Raw genomic sequence first — 22470 nt, 5'->3', positions numbered from 1 at the left:
GTGGAGGAACACAGGGTCTTCCCTCATGGAGTAGGTGGCTACAGTCACCGCACTGAAAGCTCCTCATGGGTGGCAGGACGTACAGTTCCACATCACAGGGGCAACACACAACCTTAATTTTCTCTGGGAGGGTATTCCCCAGAAAGCCTAATAAAGGTGCCAATAATGGTGCAGTTGTCTTTACGACACTTCTCCACATGTCAAACAAAATGAACACTGTGTTGCTCCAGGTTAGCCCAGAGCTACTCATAAGTTTGCAGGATGAGATCCCTATAGTCACTTCCTGGATCATATGCAGACACTGGTGACAGATAATAGAAACTGGGAAATGACTGAGGCAACCACAAACACAAAGAGCTGCAGATTGGGCATCATAAGAAGCTTTGATCAACAGGGAGCCTGACTGCTTATTACTGTGAGACTCTACTTTGCCAAACTTCTCCTCTATATTCTCCACAAAAGACAACGGCTTTATGGTGGTGAATGTGAATCCTAATACAGACCAGGTAGTGGGGAAAGTGTTTCATCCAAAGACTGTGAGCCTGGCCCTCCTCCCAAAGTACAGCCAGGGAAGGGAAAGCTGCAGGATCATATGAAGCAGCATTCAAGGATCCCCTACCACTAAATGTGATGGTCTTTGGAGAACGGCCAGATTTCTGCAGCTTGATATGCTTTGTACACCAAGCATCCACCTGACACCACCCACTCTGATCAGGGGCTCTCCCCATGGGCACCACCCAGCCACAGCAAAGGCCACCTGGCAGGACAGCTGTCGCTGGGAGTTCTGATGTTCCAGGATGACAAGCAACTCATGCATCAGTAGTGTGATTCTTGTATTGTCAGGGGCCTAGGCCAGATGAGTACATAACAGCCACACCACATGGACTGGCTACACATGCTGGTGAACTAGTGGAGCAGTGGGGGTTATGGTGGAGAAGAAGAGTGGAAGGCAGGAACGGAGAAGAATCCACATCATAGACACTACAGAGGGAGATCTTCCCCAAATGGATCACACTAAAGACAGAAAATTTAGAAGTGGAGGTCAAACACCAAGGGTGGACCAAAAACGCCAAAAAGGTTGAAAGAGAGCAGGCAAGAGGAACAAAATCACAAGGAATGCAGGTAAACAGGTGAATAGCCAGGTCAACATAAATAAATACGCCAAGAGAGGGGAAGGAGGGAGCAGAGAGGAGGAGCATGGTGAAGGAAATGCAGCCCAGGAAGGAAGAATGGGCCCTGGGAGCACCATGCATGAAATCACAAAAGAACTGTGAACCCCTGGGGAGAGGGGGGTCGCAGAATAACCTTATTAGCTAGAGTGAAGACTAGTAAGCTCCTAAGAGTGTTGAAAGAACTGAATCGATCAACACATAACATCAGACTTGTTAACATCATTGCAAACATATTGTTATTAACAAATTACAAAGTCAGGCCAACTGACAGACACAGTGCAGAAATATTACATGCACATCGACCCGCTGCACACAGCTGAAAGCACCATGGGCTATGAGCTGTGAAAAGAAAGGTAGCAGGTTCACATCCACTTGCTTCTATTCCTTTCTTTCCTAAATAATTAAAGTAGAAATACTATCTCAAAAGTTGATGTTATTTATTATAAACAATGTATCTGAGGCAATTCTTGTTGCAAAGTGGCCAGAAACCTTGACAAGCCAGCCAGAGTGTGCCAGAAAGTAAAACAAGTTAAACACTAGAAGTTTTTACTGTTATGAAACATCTTGTAAAATATGGGTTTATGGACTGGCTTATGTTTTTATCTTGTTGGTAAATATCTTTTTCAATGATGGTATGCAACTTTGATAAAATCTCGTCTTCCATTCACATGAAATTACAAAACAAGTCTTGAACTTGAAATCTGTGCAATAAGGTATGTTACTTCAGAGTGCTGGTAGTCAATGCGACATGAGAATACTGACATTAGACACTATACCATAAGTGTATTAAATTTAAAACTGAAAATGGGATGGAAATCCAATTAAGTTAACAAATAACAATATCTCAGATTGTTGGACAGCATTACGTATTGTTCCAGTGCCAGAAATTCAACATTCAAGCCGCTGATCAGTCCAGAACCTTTATTATGATTTTCTCAACTTTTCTTTGACAATCACTAACGCAGCTGACACAGCTATTTTATGTGCCTCTATTCTTTTGGTAATGATGTGCATTGCAAATAAAATAAAGATAATGGGTGCACAAGAGTGCTGAGAGCACAAATCATGTTAACCAGCTCATCCCATGTGCTGAGGTCACATGTCCTGTCCACATCCACGTCAATGTTAGCTGCCTTGTCCCATGGGAGGATGGATTAAGGTCTAATAGAGAATGTTGTGAATAGCACACATCATAGGGTGACAAAAGTATCATCAATCAACAGCCTGGAGACTGCTCACTGAGTTACTACAAATTAAACTGCAGTTGAGGGTGGTCCATTTGACACAATGTAGGGCTCTATTAATGGCTGTCACAACTGCCATAAAAACATTAGATCATAGCAAGCAGAAGAGAAAGTGTGCTGCCACCCGGTGTGTTAACACATGTAGTGTAGGGCAGATGGCAAGCCCGTAAACTACGAGCAGAACTGTCACTTCAGTTGACATGATTTTGCCATATTGGAAGGTGTATGTCGGTAGTGTCTATGCTTATTTTGCAAGTTTGTTTGAAATGTTGTGAGTGCACATCACAGAGTTGAAGGCTACAGTGGCAAAGTGGTGTTAAGAGTCTTAGTTATTCATTTTTGAATAAGAAGAAGAAGAAGAAGAAGAAGAAGAAGAATGAAAAATGCCTTTGTGCATTGTTCTAGTGTGCAGATCAGGCAATAGAAAAAGTAAGGGTAAGCATGTTTTAAACCTCCAAAAAATGTAGCAGAGTTTTCCAAATGAGCGACAGCAATAATTCGGAAAGATAGAGATCTGACTCACAGTTGTTTTGTGTGTGATTCACATTTCAGTGAGGAACTTCTCACAAAAGCAGACTTGTTTGTCATCAATAGTAAACAAGTTAAAATTCCAAGACAAAAGTGGTCTCTAAAATGAGGAGCTGTTCCTCATTTATTTCCCAATATACCATAATATCTATCAGAAGTATTGCACAAAAGAAAATCACCAGTAAAACACTCACAAGAAAGAAGCTGTGGCAAAGAAAAAATATTGAATAAGAAGTTATGATCTCAGTGTTTCTTCTGTCAAGGGAAGTTTGCAGAACCAAACAGTTCCAGAAACAGCAGTAATATCATTAAAAAGAACATTTAAGTATAATAAACTGGAAGTTGTGTGATTATATATTGAATTATGAATAGCGAATGCTGAAATAAATCTTCTGCTGAAGCACCCCTCAGACAAAAAGCATATGACAATTCAGTCACATCTCTTGGATCATTCTAAACTAAGCAAGAAACAGAAAATCATAGTAGTCACAAAATAAAGAAAAGCCTGTTGGAAAACAATAAGGGAATGTGGATGATAACAGAGTTTCTTCTGGACAGCGTGCTCTTAAAAATTAAGTCACCCAAAGGATATAGACATTGTTTGAAGCAAGGATTGTTGCCACTTCCTTCCAAAACACCATCTGCGAAGTTTAGTAATGGGTCTCAGATGCTCATATGGAATCAATATGCCTGCTACCAAAACAATTAAGAATTATTCACAGGAAGGATGAGATGAAAAGAAACACATAGGTGTGCTGATTTTTGATGAAGTTAAGCTCCAAGAAGAAGTGCATTTTAATAGCACTTTGTTCAGTGTTGATGGGTTCATCAATATAGGGGAATATACTCCAGAAGACTCCTATGAATAAACTTGTAAATCATGTTCTGCTGTTTATGTTTGTAGCTCTACTGCATAACTGGATCCAGCCTGTTGCTGTGTATGCTACTTGCAATGCAAGTACTGATGACTTCATCTCACAGAAATTGATTCAAGATCAAGACAGAACAAGAATTACTGCATTCACTTCTGATGGCAGTCAGCCAAATAAATAGGTCTGGCAGCGTCTAGGAATTAGTGACATAAAAAATAGCTACCTGCTCTGTATCAAATCCAGTTGAAGAAACAAGAAGAATTTGGGCAGTTTCAGATGATGGGATAAGATGAATAAGGATCCACAAAAGTTCATCTCATGGAAGGTAAGTAAAACGTGATGGTGCCAAGCAGTGTCATATGCCTCATGCAATAAGTGGTTGGCATTTTGAAAAATGCCTGCCAGATTGCTGTTTTGAAACCAACCAGATGGTCAGTTGCGTATCCTGTCCATAAACCCACACTGACAGGCAACAAAAGGCTCTGTGATTCGAGATCCCATCATATTTGCCAGGTTACCATCCTCTCAAACAGTTTCTGAGCCTGTTGGTGAGGTTAGTCAGACACTAGTTGTCAACAGACTTGGAGTTTCATCTGGCTTAAGGATTGGGATGATGATAGTATCTTCCCACTGTGAAGGGACTTGCACTGTGAAGGGAGAACACTTTCTAGCCAAATACAGTTGAAGTCCATGAGTAGACAGGGTTTTTGAGTGTCATCCACATGGTGAATTGTCTGATGATGTTGCTCTAGCAGTCCAAGGAGCATCTTTTGAACATATTGAAGAGAAGCTCTCCCATGCTCTAGAAATTCTAAGTGGCTATTACCAAGACAACCAGCTGAAGCCAAATCCAGCAAAAACACAGATTTGTGCATTCCATCTTAGAAATAGACATGCAGCAAGGAAATTGCAGGTATTCTGTGAAGATAAGTAATTAGAACACTGCTTCACCCCCAAATATTTTGGAGCACCTCTTAATCAAGCACTTACCTACAGAATACATTGCCTGAACACCAAACGGAAGGTATCTCCAAAGGCAACATGGAGTGGTCGCGCGGTTAGAGGCATCATGTCACTAATAGTGCAGTCCCTCCCACCAGAGGTTTGAGTCCTCCCTCGGGTATGGGTGTGAGTGTTGTCCTTAGCGTTAATTTAGTGTAAGTAATGTGCAAATATAGGGACTGATGACCTCAGCAGTTTGGTCCCTTAGGAGTTCACATGCATTTGAACATTTGTCTCTGCAAGGAACAACATTTTCTGGAAATTATTAGGTACAACCTGGGGGATGCATCCTTGCATCTTAAGAACTTCTGCTGTAGCTCTTTGTTATTCAGCTGCAGAATATGCTTGCCCTGTCTGGTGCAGATCTAGTCATGCTAAACAAGTATATATCAAACTTCCTGGCAGATTAAAACTATGTGCCCGACCGAGACTCGAACTTGGGACCTTTGCCTTTCGCGGGCAAGTGCTCTACCAACTGAGCTACCGAAGCACAACTCACACCCGGTACTCACGGCTTTACTTCTGCCAGTACCTCGTCTCCTACCTTCCAAACTTTACAGAAGCTCTCCTGCGAACCTGGCAGAACTAACACTCCTGAAAGAAAGGATATTGCGGAGACATGGCTTAGCCACAGCCTGGAGCTGTCGGGCACACAGTTATTAGGTCGGGCACACAGTTTTAATCTGCCAGGAAGTTTCATATCAGCGCACACTCTGCTGCAGAGTGAAAATCTCTTGCTGGAAGTATATATCACCTTGAATGAAACCTGCAGACTCAGTACAGGATGTTGAGATCTACACCACTTGATAAAGTTTATGGTCTAGCAGGCATCCCACCTCCAGGTACCCATCGTGAATGTGCATACAGACTGGAAACATCTAAGGCACTCAACGTGAAGACCCACACACTACACGGGTATCAGCCAGCAGTACCAAGGCTCAAGTCAAGGAAAAGCTTTCTCCATTCAACTGAAAGCCTCACTGAACTACCTTCGAACTTCAGGATCAACTCATGGCATTCCAGAACCAGCCACTATGCAGGGTGGATGATCCCAACTGAACACCTCCCATCAGGTCATGAAGAAAGCTGGTCAATATGGAAGACCCTAAACAGGCTGCATTCTGGAGTTGGAAGAATGAAGACCAACTTGAAAAAGTGAGGATTTGCATGCAACTCCACAGCATGTGAATGTGGTGAAGAACAGACGAGTCATCATCTTGTCTGCAGCCTATTCCCAACGTCATGCATGCCACAGAATTCCATCGATGTCACCAAGGATGCATGGGAGGTTGCTACATGCTGGTCACAAAACATTAAATTGTAATTGTAATGCTTATAGTACCATGGTTTGGAACATTTTATATAACTTGTAAGCTATAGAGTGAGTTCCTGACATGATTAAATAAAAAAATTGTCTGGTTATGAATCAGATCAGTGCCTGGGGCTGTATGATGAGTCAAGAGCCTGAAGCACTTCCCAGACAGTATAAGGTTCGTTAGATAACCAGCATGACAGATAGTGAAAGACAGAAAGATATCCAATGTAAGCATTCACAAGGTACCCACATAAGAAGAGGTCACAGATGCTGTTGGAAAGTAGGTCACAAGGTTTTCAACAAGGACCAAAGCATTGGAACAAGTAACACCATAAAGAAAGAGACTGGGAACACATGTTGATATTTGACAGCCATGGAGACTATGAAGCTTGACTCACACCTAGTATTAAGAGGCATATGTTCCCAATGAGAAAACGTAGGGCTCCAGCATTCTTCCTCACTTTGTTTACTTGCATAGTGAGCCACAGATGAAGAGCCGTTTGCAAGTAAAGAAGGTAGTCAGTGAAGAATGTCGCTTGAGACATTTAAAGGCCCTTCAATGATCCTGAAAAGCTGTTGCAACATCTTTGGGGTCTATAATGGCACCATTCAGTGGTGGTGGTGGTGGGGGGGGGGGGGGCTGTATAATGTGGAACAGCAGTTCCTGTGGTGTAGGTGATCACACCCATGCCAGGGACGTTCGACACCATGTCATCAATGCAAACTGACAGAGAGAAGGTGAAGGTAACAGAAGAGGTACACAAATACTATTTGACCCTCTGAAGAGCTCAACAGGTTAATCAGTCCATCACGTGGTGACAAGGGAGTGAGAGGACCTTCGTAAAGTGCTTACTGTCACAAAGATTGTCACATATCAACCATTGCAGTCATGCCACAAGACTGTGAGAAGAGATCCTAAAGTTGACAGAAATGGGGTATCCAATGCCTCTGGGATCACCGAAGTATGTTTCTCCTGATATTTCTTTTTTGTCTCTTACACAGCTTTTGGCCATTGAGATCCTTGAGAGGGTTTATTTGTTCTGGGTGTAGGATTGGAAAAGAGTGGACAGCCCTGGGACCCAAATGGTGTGGCTCTCCAATCCACTGACCAGTGTTGGGACACTGATTTGTGGATTTCTGGCAAGAGGGTTTCCTAAATGGAGTATTTTCACTGGTGATGGCAGAATGGCAGAGGAGAAAGTTACTTCTTTTGCTGGGTATAGCTCTATAAAACTACTTGCAGTGTCTAATGCAACTCATATGCAACAACTTTACAGTACCGTAAATAATTAGCATTGTCTCGCAGATTATTATTTCGTTACTGTATATCATCATAGATTGCTAGTCATTTCATTTACTGATTAATCCATCAGATATTATTGTGAACCATTGTTATGATCTATCTCATGGTATCTGAGTGGTTTTACCTTATTACTTTTTGTGATAAATTCAGAAAATTTTACTATATAATTATTCTTGTTTATGACCTTTGCACTAGTATTTAGTTTTAGTGATCCAGTGTGTCCTCTTACTTTTATTTTTGCAAAGTTGATATTCCAAAACTTCATTTGTAACATTACCGTTCTGTATCTTTCTCTTCATCATAAATTGTTTTCTCCACAGTCTGATCACTTGAACAACTTGATAGTAAGAATTTTCCTTCTTATCTCTTACAAAGAGTTAGTTACTTTATTGTTTATTGAAAACATAGTCTTCAAGGATGTGATTTTGTGGTATTGTGGCTGCATCAGCTACATGTGCCTATCGTATGTAAAAAAAAAAAAAAAAAAAAAGTAAAGCACTTCTGACATTAAGTATACTAATTAATAGAATGGAACAAGTAGTTTTGGTTGCAGATGAGACACTGTCATTTTGTGCTGCTCTGTATTTAAGGTATTAATTGGAGTTTAACCATTAATTTCATCCACATTATGAAGTGGCCTTTACAAATGTCTGCTTATGTCTGTGTATGTGCGGTTGGATATGGGTGTGTGTGTGAGTGTATACCTGTCCTTTTTTCCCCCTAAGGTAAGTCTTTCTGCTCCTGGGATTGGAATGACTCCTTACCCTCTCCCTTAAAACCCACATCCTTTCGTCTTTCCCTCTCCTTCCCTCTTTCCTGATGAAGCAACCGTTGGTTGCGAAAGCTTGAAATTTTGTGTGTGTTTGTGTGTTTTTTTATTGTGCCTATCTACCAGCGCTTTCCCGTTTGGTAAGTCATGGAATCTTTGTTTTTAATATATTATGAAGTGAACAAGTGTATGAATGCCACTTCATGTTCATATTACAAAAGTATCCCTTTTCATATAGTATAATTCATTAAAACTGAAAAGTTCATAAGGTGGGAAAACACACACTCTGATATAAATTAATTTACAATAAATGTGGGATGAAGGTTGTCTGGGTATATCTTTGGCACTCCCATTTCATTTAAAAGACTAAGTGTTGTAGTACTTCCTATTTATCTACAGAAATTAAAGCAGGTTTGATTACAGTGTGACAAATAGGCCACACTTCTCTTTGTGTGTCAGCAGTTGTCAACACAGCTGTAACAGACCCATTATGTTGACACATATCAGTGTAATTTAATTTAGTTAATAGTTTGGTATTGGTGTGTGGGTGGTGACTCTGAATTGCCTTGTACTGATACAACTGCAGTGGGATAGGAGAAGGGATTTCTAGTGAGACTCTTCACAGGGATATGTAGGTTTCTTTGTAAAAGACATGAGGTTCAAGAACAACAGGCAAAGACTTGTGGCCTTCAAGCTGAGATAGTATCAGAAGTGACGGGGATAAGCTAGGTATCACAACTCTCACACAAATGTGGGCTAATCTTGGATGAACAGAGCAGTCAGGGGAGCACTGAATTTCTACTGACATTGGTTGTTGCTCACATTGAAGCTGTGCACATTGCTGCTATTGGGAGACAGAAATAAACAAGACAAAACTGTAACAGGAGGGGAAAAGATACATCAGCTGAACTGACAGCTGAAAATGTAAGGGAGAGCATGGTCAAAAATGGTATAATTTCTTTGATTACAGGTATGAGAGACTAAATACCTCATTCAGACAGACTGCTTTAAAAGAATTCTTTATAAATAAACCATACCACACATAAGAGTCTTGCACCTAAGTAGCTCACAACTCTTTTATGTGTATATGTGTGATGAGCATGGACCCACAAACCATTGCAGGACCTTTTCATTACCTGTGGTGAAGTTTTACTCTGACTATATATTTTCTCTGACTTATACTCTAACACAGAAACTCTTCTGCTAACCTAGCCACGGTGTCATGCAGGATAGGTCATCCACTATCCAGCAACATAGCTAGTCCGGATGGGGGGGGGGGGGGGGGTATCATCAAGTATCCGTATGCTGGTAGCCCTCCTGACCACACATGGATCACACTACTTATACCCAAGCCTTCACCTCCTACTTACACAAAGTAGTAGATGCTTGCCATTTTGGGGTATTGAGACTTTGGGCACTGACCATTGTGCCAGGTGGCCTTTGCTCTGACATGGTGGCATGCACTGTCAGAGCCTTCGTTCTGAGTATTTGTGGAATTGTGGTGAACGTCTTGTGTCATGTAATGACCAAAGTTGTCAGCTGGTGGCCATGAATCCTCTGCAGACGTTTTGAACAGATTGCAATTTAGTGCTTATTATTGTGACCCTAGAAACTTTTTCTCCTGGGCTACACCATGTGAGGAAAACATAACCTAGTGACTTGTCAACAGTTTATTCCCCTATGTTTCTGGTTTGCATCTGAACAGATGGATTATACTTTCTCTCCATTAAATCAGTGTTTTTTTTTGTGGAGATTATTGAAAAAGTTACTGCCAAACTCTGTTCCCTTTGCAAACTGCTGTGTGATTAAATCTTAATTAAGATGGCAAATGCTACCCATTCCCAGACATTCTTTTCTTGTAAACAAGTTGGTTATGTACATGTTACCATCACACTAAATAAGAACGTCAAAATGGTACAAGAATTAATTTTTCAGTGGGAACTAACCCTTCATACAGATGAAGGACTGCATGAACAATTGGAGAGATGAGGGTTTCACTTTGTTTATCATGCACGTTGAGACCCACCAAAACAAAGCAAACACCAGCACATTTTCCTGACTTTTGAGAGGGATTCACCTTGAGGAAAGGTAAAAAAAAAATTTTGTGTTACTGATGCAAAGTGAAGCTGGATTCCCATCCCACATTCGACATTTTTAAAGGGTGGCACTTGGGGCTGATGTCTTCCCAGTGTACATGTGATCCTATTTGGGCAGATTGTGGTCATCCACATTATGAAAATTTATTGTGAGATCACTACCCCGTCTGTGTCAGTTGTGGGAACGACTACCCTCCTCAGTTGCAGAAGTGTGGTAACTTAGTCAACAAACACAAAAGTGAAGAACTAAAGCTGACAGATGCTCTCATATTTAGAAGCCCTGGAAAAGTATGATTGCCTCAGTTCAATCTCAGTGATGATATTGACCCTTGTCACTACTGTGACCAAGTTGTCAGTAGTTACAGGAGTATTTATTACATAGACATCAAGACATCCGGTAGCACACAGATAAACTTGACCATAGGGGAGATAGGCCCTCCCTTCTCAAGGTTCTTGCAGCACAGTTAATTTTGGGAAAAACTCCTCCCACCCAGCAAAAGAAGTAACTTTCTCCTCTGTCATTCACCAGTGAAAATACTCCCTTTAGGAAACCCCCTCACCAGAAATCCACAAATCAGTGTCCCGACACTAGCCAGTGGATTGGAGAGCCACACCATATGGGTCCCAGGACTTTCCACTCTTTTCCCAAACCTACAACCAGAGCGAATGCCCTTAGAATCCTATCATCAGTGTGTAACATGCAGTTCTCTTAGTTACATATTATTTATATGTACACTCAATAGTTAGCTTTGGTATTCTTTTTTGGGGAACAAATGCACAAAATATGATCACAATTTTCAAACTCCAGAAAAGAGCCATAATAACCAAAAATACTAGTTAAGGTCACTGTCAAGATATGTTCAAAACACTGGGGATATTAACTGCTCCATGTGAAGACATTTACCAGTCAGTTATACATATCAAAAATAACATTGATAATTACTGCACAAACACCTCTGTCCATGACCATGCAACAAGACATAGACTCAACTTACATTTACCAAGAAAAAAATAAACATAAAACTCAAAACAGCATTTTCTACCAAGGAATAAAACTGTTCAATAAATCACCAAAAGAGATTAAAGAAATTGCAGAAATACACTTATTTAATAAGGCAGCTAAAAGTGCCTGTTATGCAATATATTTTATACATTGAAGGATTACGTAGACAAAACAGAGTAGGGGTTTCATAAAAAAATGTTGTAGAAATAAATAATAATAATAATAATGATGATTTAAAAAATCCAACATTCCACATAACACCTTCACTTTACATTTTTTCCTTCTTTTTTCTTCTAGAAATACTTACCCCCAAGCTATGCATAGCACAATTCTAACACCTCTTCCTCTTTCTGAGCTCAACATCTCGCTCATTATGGAGGGATGCTGACTCAGTTTCTCAGGATAGCAAATGGGAAGTTGTGGTACAGAAAATTGCCCAGAGATCACCAGTGTGTGTGTGTGTGTGTGTGTGTGTGGTGAGGGAAGTGTTATGAAACAATGTGTGTATACTGTGTACAGTGAGTGATAGTGAAATATGAGTGAACAGTGTGGTATTACATTATTTAATACGTTATTTGTAAAAAATGTATTGTATACCAGGAGTAAATCTAATGATTATGTCTAACTAGAAGTCTGTAAATATATGTGTATATGAATTCGCTTATTTTAAATTGGTCTAAACTTGTAAATACTTTGACATGTCCTATATACTTGTAAAAAGAACTCTATGGATGAATAAAGCTTTTACTACTACTACGACCACCACCACCACCACCACCACCACTACTACCCAGGTGTAGATCTCTCTGTCTGAAGCAAAACAAATGCCATGGATGTCTTTCTTTGAGGCTCAAAAAATATGGAAATCACATGGGGAGAGATCAGGAATGAATGGCGGATGTGCAAGAGCTACCCAGCAAAATTTCTGCAGCATACTCAAGACAACCTTGGCAATATGTGGAGGGGGCAATACGTTGCAAGGCAGTTTCTACAGTAGTTTTGCTGGGAAGCCTTTGCACATCCTTCATAGAGTTGCAATCTTACCAACATGATTTCCATATTTTTGAAGCCCTGAAGAAAGACATTTTTTGCCGTCAATTTGCTCTGCTAACATTTTTCTGTGATGGTATCAGTCATCTTGTCTCACAGTCAGATAATGTATTAACAGTTATCATGATTACTTTTTAAATCATAAACAGTTTTCTTACTTTTTTGCCATCTATCTCATTTTCATTTGACTAGCTCTTACGTAACACCTTAAAACTGAGATACAAAACTGTAGACATCCTTGCAATTATGTACATCATGAAACTGTCCTATGAGCTTGCAGGTATTGCCATCAACAAGTGTCACAGTATCACTTTTGAGTCTTGATTTTACTGAAGCTGTTGTGTGATCAATGTACGTGCTTCCCATAGACCTAATGAACACAAAAAAGAAATAAACAGAAGTCTGCACTCACATTACATTACATTACATCTACCAAAAGAACAAGATCAAAGTAAATTTAAGAGTAAAATACAGGGTGACACAAAAGTCTGTTAACATTTGAAAATGCACTAATACACAGAATAAAGAAGGTAGAGAGGTACAACTTGTTACACATCTGAAATGACATGGAGTTTTATTGAAATCAATAATGAGTGCAAAAACCCGCCAACAAGTCAATGACACTGGAAACTCAATGGCTTGATGGGGAAGTCATAATGTGGTGTGGATTTACCACATCACTCATGATTGGGCTTTTTTTCTTTGAGGAAATGCGTAGTACTGCTTTTTGAATTGTCAGCATGGCAGGTGTGAAGTATGCCAATATGTTACAGGATCACACCATCCTTAGCCTGGCTGATAAACACCTGCTGGAAGGTATGACTTTTATGCAGGATGGCACTGCAGCCCACATTGCTACATGTGTGAAAGATCTCTTACGCACATCATTAGGTGAGGATTGTGTGCTGAGTTGATACTTCCATCATGTTTGGCCTCAATCCATGTGATTATTGTTTGTAGGTTTACCTGAAGTCAGAAGTCTACAGTGATCATCTGACATTACGGATGTTAAAAAGATGACATCTGATGGCAATTTCTAACATATCTATTTATATGCAGCGCAATGCTGTTCACAACATTGTTCCTTGACTACAGGTGTTATTGATGAACGACATCTGACATGTTGAGCATGTCTTAAGCAAAGATCATCTTGCTAAAAATCAATTTTTATGTTAATTTTTGTTTTTGTATCCTATGAAGCACCATCTGTTGGTCTTTCGCGAACTTTTTTCTGGTTTCATAAACCCCATGTCATTTTAAGCATGTGTGTCAATTTTTACCTCACTACCTACATTAATTGGTAAAATATTGAATTTCAAATGTTATCAGGCTTTTGGGTCACCCTCTACACTTTAGGGCAAGAAAAACGATGCACTACGTAATAGTTATGTAAACTGTTCACAAATTGATATTTATGCAGGTATCGACAGATGGTTGGTTGGTTGACTGGGAAAGGGGACTAAACAGCGATATGATCGGTCCCACGATCTAAGGTGGTAGGAAGAAAACCAAGGGAGAAACAACACAAACACCACAGTCCAGTCATGGGGAAGGAAAAACGGGCTAACAAAGAGGTAGAAGGAAGATTGGGGCAGCAGGGAGAGGAAAAAAACATCGATCCGTCCCGAACTGCATATTATATACCACCATCACAACATTATGGGGACAACACCGGAGGAAGAAGATACATGAAAATGGGAAAAAACTGCACAAAACGTAGTGGAAATGGTGGAAAGAATCTAGCTGGTGTGGAGGCAAGACCATGGCCTCCATAACCAACACCAACGCCAAGGGACTCCAATTCCAGACAAAAATTCAAGAACTTAAACCTGAGAGGACAAAGCACTTTCGCAAAGAAAACTGAGGACGGACTAAGCATCCAAGGATTGGCTACTGGCACCTCGCAGTGGCACATTTAGTGCAAAGGACCAAAAGGCAGGGGCAGTCCAGCAAAATATGTATCACCATGAGGGGAGCAAAATATGTATGACCATAAGGGGACGCCCACTACAGGGATGGGGGAGGGGGGGGGGATCATTGTGTAGTAAAAAACCGTGTGTCAACTTAGTACGGCCCACACAAAGATGGCAGAAAATGGTAGATTCCTACCGGGAAAGACAGAGGTAAGAATGCCATGTAGTGGGAGTTTCGTCAATTGAGCAAAGTTTATTACACAAAATAAGCAAAACTGTAAACTTTGGTGGTCGACAGGTGGATGTATGATGCTGCAATGAAATTTCACCACACAGTTGGCAAGGTTAGTAAACTGTGGATATGTTGATACCAAGACATACAGTCATTGCACATTCCATTTAGTGTACTCAGTTTGACAGTAGCTATGCCTTACAGAGTGCCACGTGAACAATACCAATACACACAGATGACAGCGCATAGTTGGATTCAAAAAAGACAGTCGGAGTAGCCAGTGAATCACTCACAATGAATACGAGTGATGCCAATATTCGACTATGTTGGCAGGAATGGGTTAACCATGGCTGAACACAGCATTGGGATGGAAACAGCTGACCTAGAGAGACAACAGAATGAGAGGACTCAGCAATCATTACAGAGGCACTCAGAGCCCCTGACTCACCATCACTATTAATCTGACGAGCAACTGATGCTTCAGTGACCACAAGGACCATTAATAGGTGGATCTCAGAAAGGGGTCTGAGCTCTCAGTGCCACTTGTGCTGACCACCATTGATCCTTGTACAACAACAAGCCTGTCTGCAGTGGTTTCGGGCATATACGACCTGGAATCTCACTGACTGGAGTAGAATTGTCTTCAATGATGAATCCAACTTTAAATTGAACCCCAATGACCGGCAAAGACGTATCTGGAGTAGCCCTGGACAGTGGTGGGATACCAACCCAAATGTCACCTGTCATATGGCCAGACAACCAATTGTGATTGTCTGGGGTGCCATGTCATTTCACAGCAGGACCTGTTAGGTTGTCATCTGGGGACTTTGTTGCCCTTGATGGGACACCATCCTGAGCTTACATTTCAACAAGATAATCCCTTCTCACAGGAAGAGTCTCTATTGCTTGTCTTTGTACTTACCAAACCCTACTTTGGCTAGCACGGTCACCGGATCTCTCACCAATTGAAAACCTTTGGAGCATTATGGGCAGGGCCCCCAACTAGCTTTGGATTTTGATAATCCAATGCACCAGTTGCACAGAATTTGGCACCATACCCCTCTGGAGTCTCCCCCCATGAACTATGGGCCTTGCCATTGATGGTGAGGCTTGCATGCCTCAGCGATACAGATAGCTGTACCGTAGGTGCAACCACAACGGAGGAGTATCTGTTGAGAGGCCAGACAAATGCGTGGTTCCTGAAGAGGGGCAGCAGCCTTTTCAGTAGTTGCAGGAGCAACAGTCTGGATGATTGACTGATCTGGCCTTGTAACAGTCACCAAAACAGCCTTGCTGTGCTGGTACTGTGAATGGCTGAAAGCAAGGGGAAACTATAGCCGTAGTTTTTCCCGAGGGCATGCAGCTTTACTGTATGGTTAAATGATGATGGCGTCCTCTTGGGTAAAATATTCTGTATGTAAAATAGTCCCCCATTCAGATCTCCGGGCAGGGACTGCTCAGGTGGATGTTGATATCAGGAGAAAGAAAAGTGGCATTCTACGGGTCGGAGTGTGGAATGTCCAATCCCCTAATCGGGCAGGCAGGTTAGAAAATTTAAAAAGGGAAATGGATAGGTTAAAGTTAGATATAGTGGGAATTAGTGAAGTTCGGTGGCAGGAGGAACAAGACTTTTTGTCAGGTGGATACAGGGTTTTAATAGAAAATCAAATAGGTGTAATGCAGGAGTAGGTTTAATAATGAATAACAAAAATCAAAATAGGAATGCGGGTAAGCTATTACAAACAGCATAGTGAACGCATTATTGTGGCCACGATAGATAGAAAGTTTACGCCTACCACAGTAGTACAAGTTTATATGCCAACTAGCTCCGCAGATGACGAAGAGATTGATGAAAAGTATGATGAGATAAAAGCAATTATTCAGATAGTCAAGGGAGACAAAAATTTAATAGTAATGGGTGACTGGAATTCGACGGTAGGGAAAGGAAGAGAAGGAAACGTAGTAGGTGAATATGGAATGGGGGTAAGAATGAAAGAGGAACCAGCCTCGTAGAATTCTGCACATAGCATAACTTAATCATAGCTAACACTTGGTTCAAGAATCATAAAAGAAGGTTCTATACATGGAAGAAGCCTGGAGATACTGAAAGGTTTCAGATAGATTATATAATGGTAAGACAGAGATTTAGGAACCAGGTTTTAAATTGTAAGACATTTCCAGGGGTGGATGTAGACTCTGACAATCTATTGGTTATGAACTGTAGATTAAAACTGAAGAAACTGCAAAAAGCTGGGAATTTAAGAAGATGGGACCTGGATAAACTGAAAGAAGCAGAGGTTGCAGAGAGTTTCAGTGAGAGCATTAGGGAACAATTGACAAGAATGTAGGAAAGAATAGGTAGCTTTGAGAGGTGAAAACGTGTAGGCAGCAGAGAATCAAGTAGGTAAAAAGGCGAGGGCTAATAGAAATCCTAGGGTAACAGAAGAGATATGAATTTAAAGGAGAAAATACAAAAGGAGAAAATACAAAAATGCAGTAAATGAAGCAGGCAAAAAAGGAATACAAACGTCTCAAAAATAAGATCGACAGGAAGTCCAAAATGGCTAAACAGGGATGGCTAGAGGACAAATGTATGGATGTAGAGCATATATGATTAGGGGTAAGATAGATACTGCCTACAGGAAAATTAAAGAGACCTTTGGAGAAAAGAGAACCACTTGCATGAATATCAAGAGCTCAGATGGAAACTCAGTTCTATTCAAAGAAGAGAAAGCAGAAAGGTGGAAGGAGTATATAGAGGGTCTTTACAAGGGTGATGTTCTTGAGGTCAATATTATGGAAATGGAAGAGGATGTAGATGAAGACGAAATGGGAGATATGATACTGTGTGAAGAGTTTGACAGAGCACTAAAAGACCTAAGCCGAAACAAGGCTCCGGGAGTAGACAACATTCCATTAGAACTACTGACAGCCTTGGGAGAGCCAGTCCTGACAAAACTCTTCCATCTGGTGAGCAAAATGTAAGAGACAAGCAAAATACCCGCAGACTTCAAGAAGAATATAATAATTCCAATCCCAAAGAAAACAGGTGCCGACAGATGTGAAAATTACCAAATTATCAGTTAAATAATCCATGGCTGCAAAATATTAACACAAATTCTTTACAGACGAATGGAAAAATTGGTAGAGGCTGACCTCGGGGAAGATCAGTTTGGATTCTGTAGAAATGTTGGAACACGTGAGGCAATACTGACCCTACGTACTATCTTAGAAAATAGATTAAGGAAAGGCAAACCTACGTTTCTAGCATTTGTAGACTTAGAGAAAGCTTTTGACAATATTGACTTGAATAGTCTCTTTCAAATTCTAAAGGTGGCAGGGATAAAATACAGGGAGTGAAAGGCTATTTACAATTTGTACAGAAACCAGATGGCAGTTATAAGAGCCAAGGGGCATGAAAGGGAAGCAGGGGTTGGGAAGGGAGTGGGACAGGGTTGTAGCCTATCCCCAATGTTATTCAATCTGTGTATTGAGCAAGCAGTAAAGGAAACAAAAGAAAAATTTGGAGTAGGAATTAAAATCCACGGAGAAGAAATAAAAACTTTGAGGTTTGCCGATGACATTGTAATTCTGTCAGAGACAGCAAAGGGCCTGGAAGAGCAGCTGAACAGAATTGACAGTGTCTTGAAAGGAGGATATAAGAAGAGCATCAACAAATGCAAAACAAGGATAATGGAATGTGGTCGAATTAAATCAGGTGATGCTGCGGGAATTAGATTAGGAAATGAGGAGCTTAAGTTAGTAAATGAGTTTTGCTATTTGGGGAGCAAAATAACTGATGGTAGAGTAGAGATGTCGAAATAGAGATGATATAAAATGTTGACTGGCAATGGCAAGGAAAGCGTTTCTGAAAAAGAGAAATTTCTTAATACAGAGTACAGATTTAAGTGTCAGGAAATTGTTTCTGAAAGTATTTGTATGGAGTGTAGCCATGTATGGAAGTGAAACGTGGATGATAAATAGTTTGGACGAGAAGAGAATAGAAGCATTCGAAATGTGGTGCTACAGAAGAGTGCTGAAGATTAGATGGATAGATCACATAACTAATGAGGAGATATTGAATAGAATTGGGGAGAAGAGAAATTTGTGGCACAACATGACTAGAAGAAGGTATCACTTGGTAGGACATGTTTTGAGGCATCAAGCGATCACCAATTTAGTATTGGAGGGCAGCGTGGATGGCAAAAATCGTAGAGGGGGACCAAGAGATGAATAAACTAAACAGATTCAGAAGGATGCAGGTTGCAGTAGGTACTGGGAGATGAAGAAGCTTGCACAGGATAGAGTAGCATGGAGAGCTGCATCAAACCAGTCTCTGGGGTGAAGACCACAATAACAACAACAACAACAACAACAACAACAACAACAACCGCTCTGGAAGACATCCAACAACTCTATCAATCAGCGCCAACCCAAATAACTGCTTGCATAAGGGCCACTGGTGGAACACCTTGTTACTGACTTGCTCAGTTTGTGAAGTTCTTTCTCTTGAATAAATCATCCAATTTTTTCTGAAATTGTACTCATTTGTTCATCTGTACATGAATATCACATCTACCAATTTCCATCCCATTAGGATAATTCTTTCATAGTGTATTGATTCTTTCTGTCTTAGAGTGTACTTCATAGATACTTAATAGTTACAAAACTAAGTTTGAAAATCTGATCACTTTCAAATTCCCCATTTCACAATATGCAGATAGTGGAAACAACGAGCTCTGTCATGTATGTTCTGCAGGAGCCCCTAACATCTCCTTCAACTTCAATGTTGACAGTGAGGCAGATCCATTAAGCACTAGTCAACCCTCCTAATCTATCAGTTCCTTACAGCTGTTGTTGTAGTTGGGCAAAAATGGTACATGACGTCAAAATTACAAGAGTGGTTGTTGACAGCATGTCCTTTGCTTTGTGTATGTACCACAAATCGGGAGATTTAAACTGATCCAAACTTTACAATTTTATATTACATCCAACTCTGCCTGCTGTATGTGAAGTTGAGTGAGTCACATGTATAAGAAATAGAACAGGACACAAAATTAAACCGTATGTGACATTCTGAGGTTTGCCCTGTGACTGCTCCACACTGGGATCCTAAACAAAAATTTATTTACTAATTCTCCTCTACAATCCTTAGAAGCCTGTAATAGAAATTGTGAAACACACTGTATACCTGTCTTGCAAGTGCAGTCAGAATGCCTAACTTGTGGGAGGGGCCTCTAAAGATGGCTATAGGTGAAAACCACACATTTCTTTCACTGCCTACTGTTTCACAATCAATACTGTTTACATTGGCAATGAGTTACCACACAAACTCATGCTACATACCATTAATAACATTACGTAAAACAAGATACAGACGTGTTTCTCTCACAAATTAGCAATTATGCAAGTAGCAACGGCTGTTGAATTTAGCTGTTTGAGGGGCTCGCTAATATGTTTTGTCCACTGCAAATATGCGACAACAAGCTCAACCAGAAACTTGAGCATTTTAGCCTATTCACTGGCTCCTATTAATGTTCTTCATTAATTACTGCTGTTAAGTCCCTTTGTTGCATATAAGTGAATATTATGTTTTTCATTTGTTTTCTTTTTCAAAACTAAGACACATGTCATTTAAAATTCTTAACAACTTCACCTGCTTCTGTCTCTACAACATGGTTAATTGTAACTGCTGTGCCACACACCAAAAGAACTTACTATGCTTGATGAATGTGATGTTGCGTCATTCACCTGTATAAGAAAGAGAAGAGGATGCAAAATTAAACAGTATGTGACTTTCTGTGATTCGCCCCATGACAATTTTTTTTGTCATTCTAGTATCTGCTTCTTTTTATTAAATATGTGCAAACATATTATTCATCACCGATTCTTTCCACAAAAAATAGTGTGTTGATCGACATCATCAAATGCCCTGGACAGATGATACAAAATATTAATAGATGATATTGCCACAAGCTGTGCCATAGGCAGTGTGAAGTTATAGCTAGCATCCCCGCTAGCCTTCTGCAGATCACCAATTCCAATCCAATTACCACTAAATATTTGTTATATAGTATTCATAATTTCTACAAGGTTCTTGAAATATATTGTGTTTGTTATGTTCACATATAATGAAATAGTTGATGTTTGTATAAACAACAGCACTCTTCGTATCAGTGTGTTGGTACTTATAGATGGCCGTGCTTTCTGATTTGGACTCAACTGTGATTTTTACATGACCCTGTTTGGTGGAGATGTTGGTTATTTCAAAACATCTGTATCTTCTGGCTTCAATTAGGCAACATAAAAGGTGTTGTCTTGATGAACAAATCAACAGTAAGTGAACAGCACATCAGACATCCTCCAGTGCCTACTGGAGACAATGGTCAGGACCCAACAAAATGGCTGAAAGGAGTCAACTAATTCACCAAGTATAACAGATGGGATGATGTCAGATGTTTTTCATTCATATACTTTCATGTGGGTGGCACAGCCCAACTGCAATTCAAGAACAACAAAGAGCAGCTCATTGGTTGGGACAAATTCCAGGCCTAACTGAAGAAAACATTCCATAATAATCAGCCGCAGGTCCACTTAGTGGAAGAATAATTGAAGAATGGGGCCCAATTCATGAAGAAATGACTCAATCATACATAAAAAATATTTTGGCTTTATGCCACACAGTGAAAGCGAATATGACAGAAGCTAACAAAACAGATTATGTATTGAGCTTTTCTGGTAAAGGATGTCACAACAATCAACAATTTCATGTAATGTTACCAGTGCATGAAGAAAACACACAAGACAAGACTCAGACGAAAGAAGTATGATCGCCATCTCAATGTGGTCCCCATGGCAGTTGTGGAAGTCCATCATGACCTCACCTCTCTGACACACCAGGTAATGATATATACAGCAGTTTATGGCACCCAGGAATGTTGCACAAAGTGCACGAGGGATAGCAGCTATGAACATGAACCCCATACTTCAAAAAAAGAATGTTGACAAAGAGATGTACCAATCCTTAGCCCCAATCTAGGGCACTAGTTGAATGCACCATGAAGAATGGACTCTACCAACTTGGATTATGGCATATCCTTCAAATGAAAACCCAGCATTTCTACAATCTCGACTACAACCAACTCCTCTGCCAAGTACAATGCCCTGTAGAAGAGACATCTGGTGGTCAGAGAACAACACACTGGTATGTCTTCACTGTGGGCACCCTGGAGTCACTGTATGCTAGTGCAGAGAAATGAGACTAGCATATGATGATTATTGTGCCTTGATACGTCAAGTATCAAAAGAGTTCTATTCACACTAGTCAACTGCAGATGGTTAGAGTCAACTTGTGAGATGACGCCAGTTGTTGTACACGGGGAAAAGTCACCCATCAGATGCTGACAGCCGTTCCCTTTTGCCATACACAGGTACCAGCCACTCACCTAGAATGTGATCTCATAAAAGCTAAGTGAGGCAACCATCTATGGAGGTGAGGCTGTCACAGACAAAAATCCTCCTTGGTTGGCAATCATCACAGTGTAAGGAAACCACAGTGACATAGTCACTGGCGACCAACCTGTCTGGGCACTGTTCGACTCCAAGGCTTCTTTTTCTGCAATGTTGAATGCTTGTTATCATCAGCAACAGAAGACAATATTCCATGATACAAAAGCAGTTGTGCTGATGGTTGCAAGTGGGAAATACATCCACATGATGTACTGCAAGAATAACTATCATTTAAGAACAACAGCCCTTTGAAATTTTTTGTTTTAACATAACGTAATCACAATGCTGTTTTCAGATAGGAATTCTTGCTGACATCACACGCAGTCAGACTGTGCAAAATCAAAGTTCCACATACACAAAGCTATTCCAACAAGCTCTGGGTGGTTATTTGCTACTGAAGATGACATCCCATTGTCATCAAACTGATGAGCTCCATTCATCAGTCAAAATACTCAGTCAAAC

At 40.5% G+C, this 22470-nt stretch overlaps 1 protein-coding gene across 1 annotated transcript in view; it reads right to left on the bottom strand.

Moving 5' to 3' along the window:
- Nucleotides 1-22470, bottom strand: part of LOC124720295 — a 208138-nt gene that overhangs the window by 35522 nt on the left and 150146 nt on the right. Inside the window, exon 7 of the mRNA XM_047245608.1 lies at nucleotides 12513-12724. Within this exon, the coding sequence (XP_047101564.1) occupies nucleotides 12562-12724 (163 nt within the window). The 3' untranslated portion in view covers nucleotides 12513-12561. The remainder of the gene's footprint in view (nucleotides 1-12512; nucleotides 12725-22470) is intronic.

The sequence above is a fragment of the Schistocerca piceifrons genome, chromosome 11 (genome assembly GCF_021461385.2).
Source record: "Schistocerca piceifrons isolate TAMUIC-IGC-003096 chromosome 11, iqSchPice1.1, whole genome shotgun sequence".
Taxonomy (NCBI): domain Eukaryota; kingdom Metazoa; phylum Arthropoda; class Insecta; order Orthoptera; family Acrididae; genus Schistocerca; species Schistocerca piceifrons.
The sequence above is the reverse complement of the archived record's forward strand: the minus strand, read 5'-3'. Positions and strand labels throughout refer to the sequence as shown.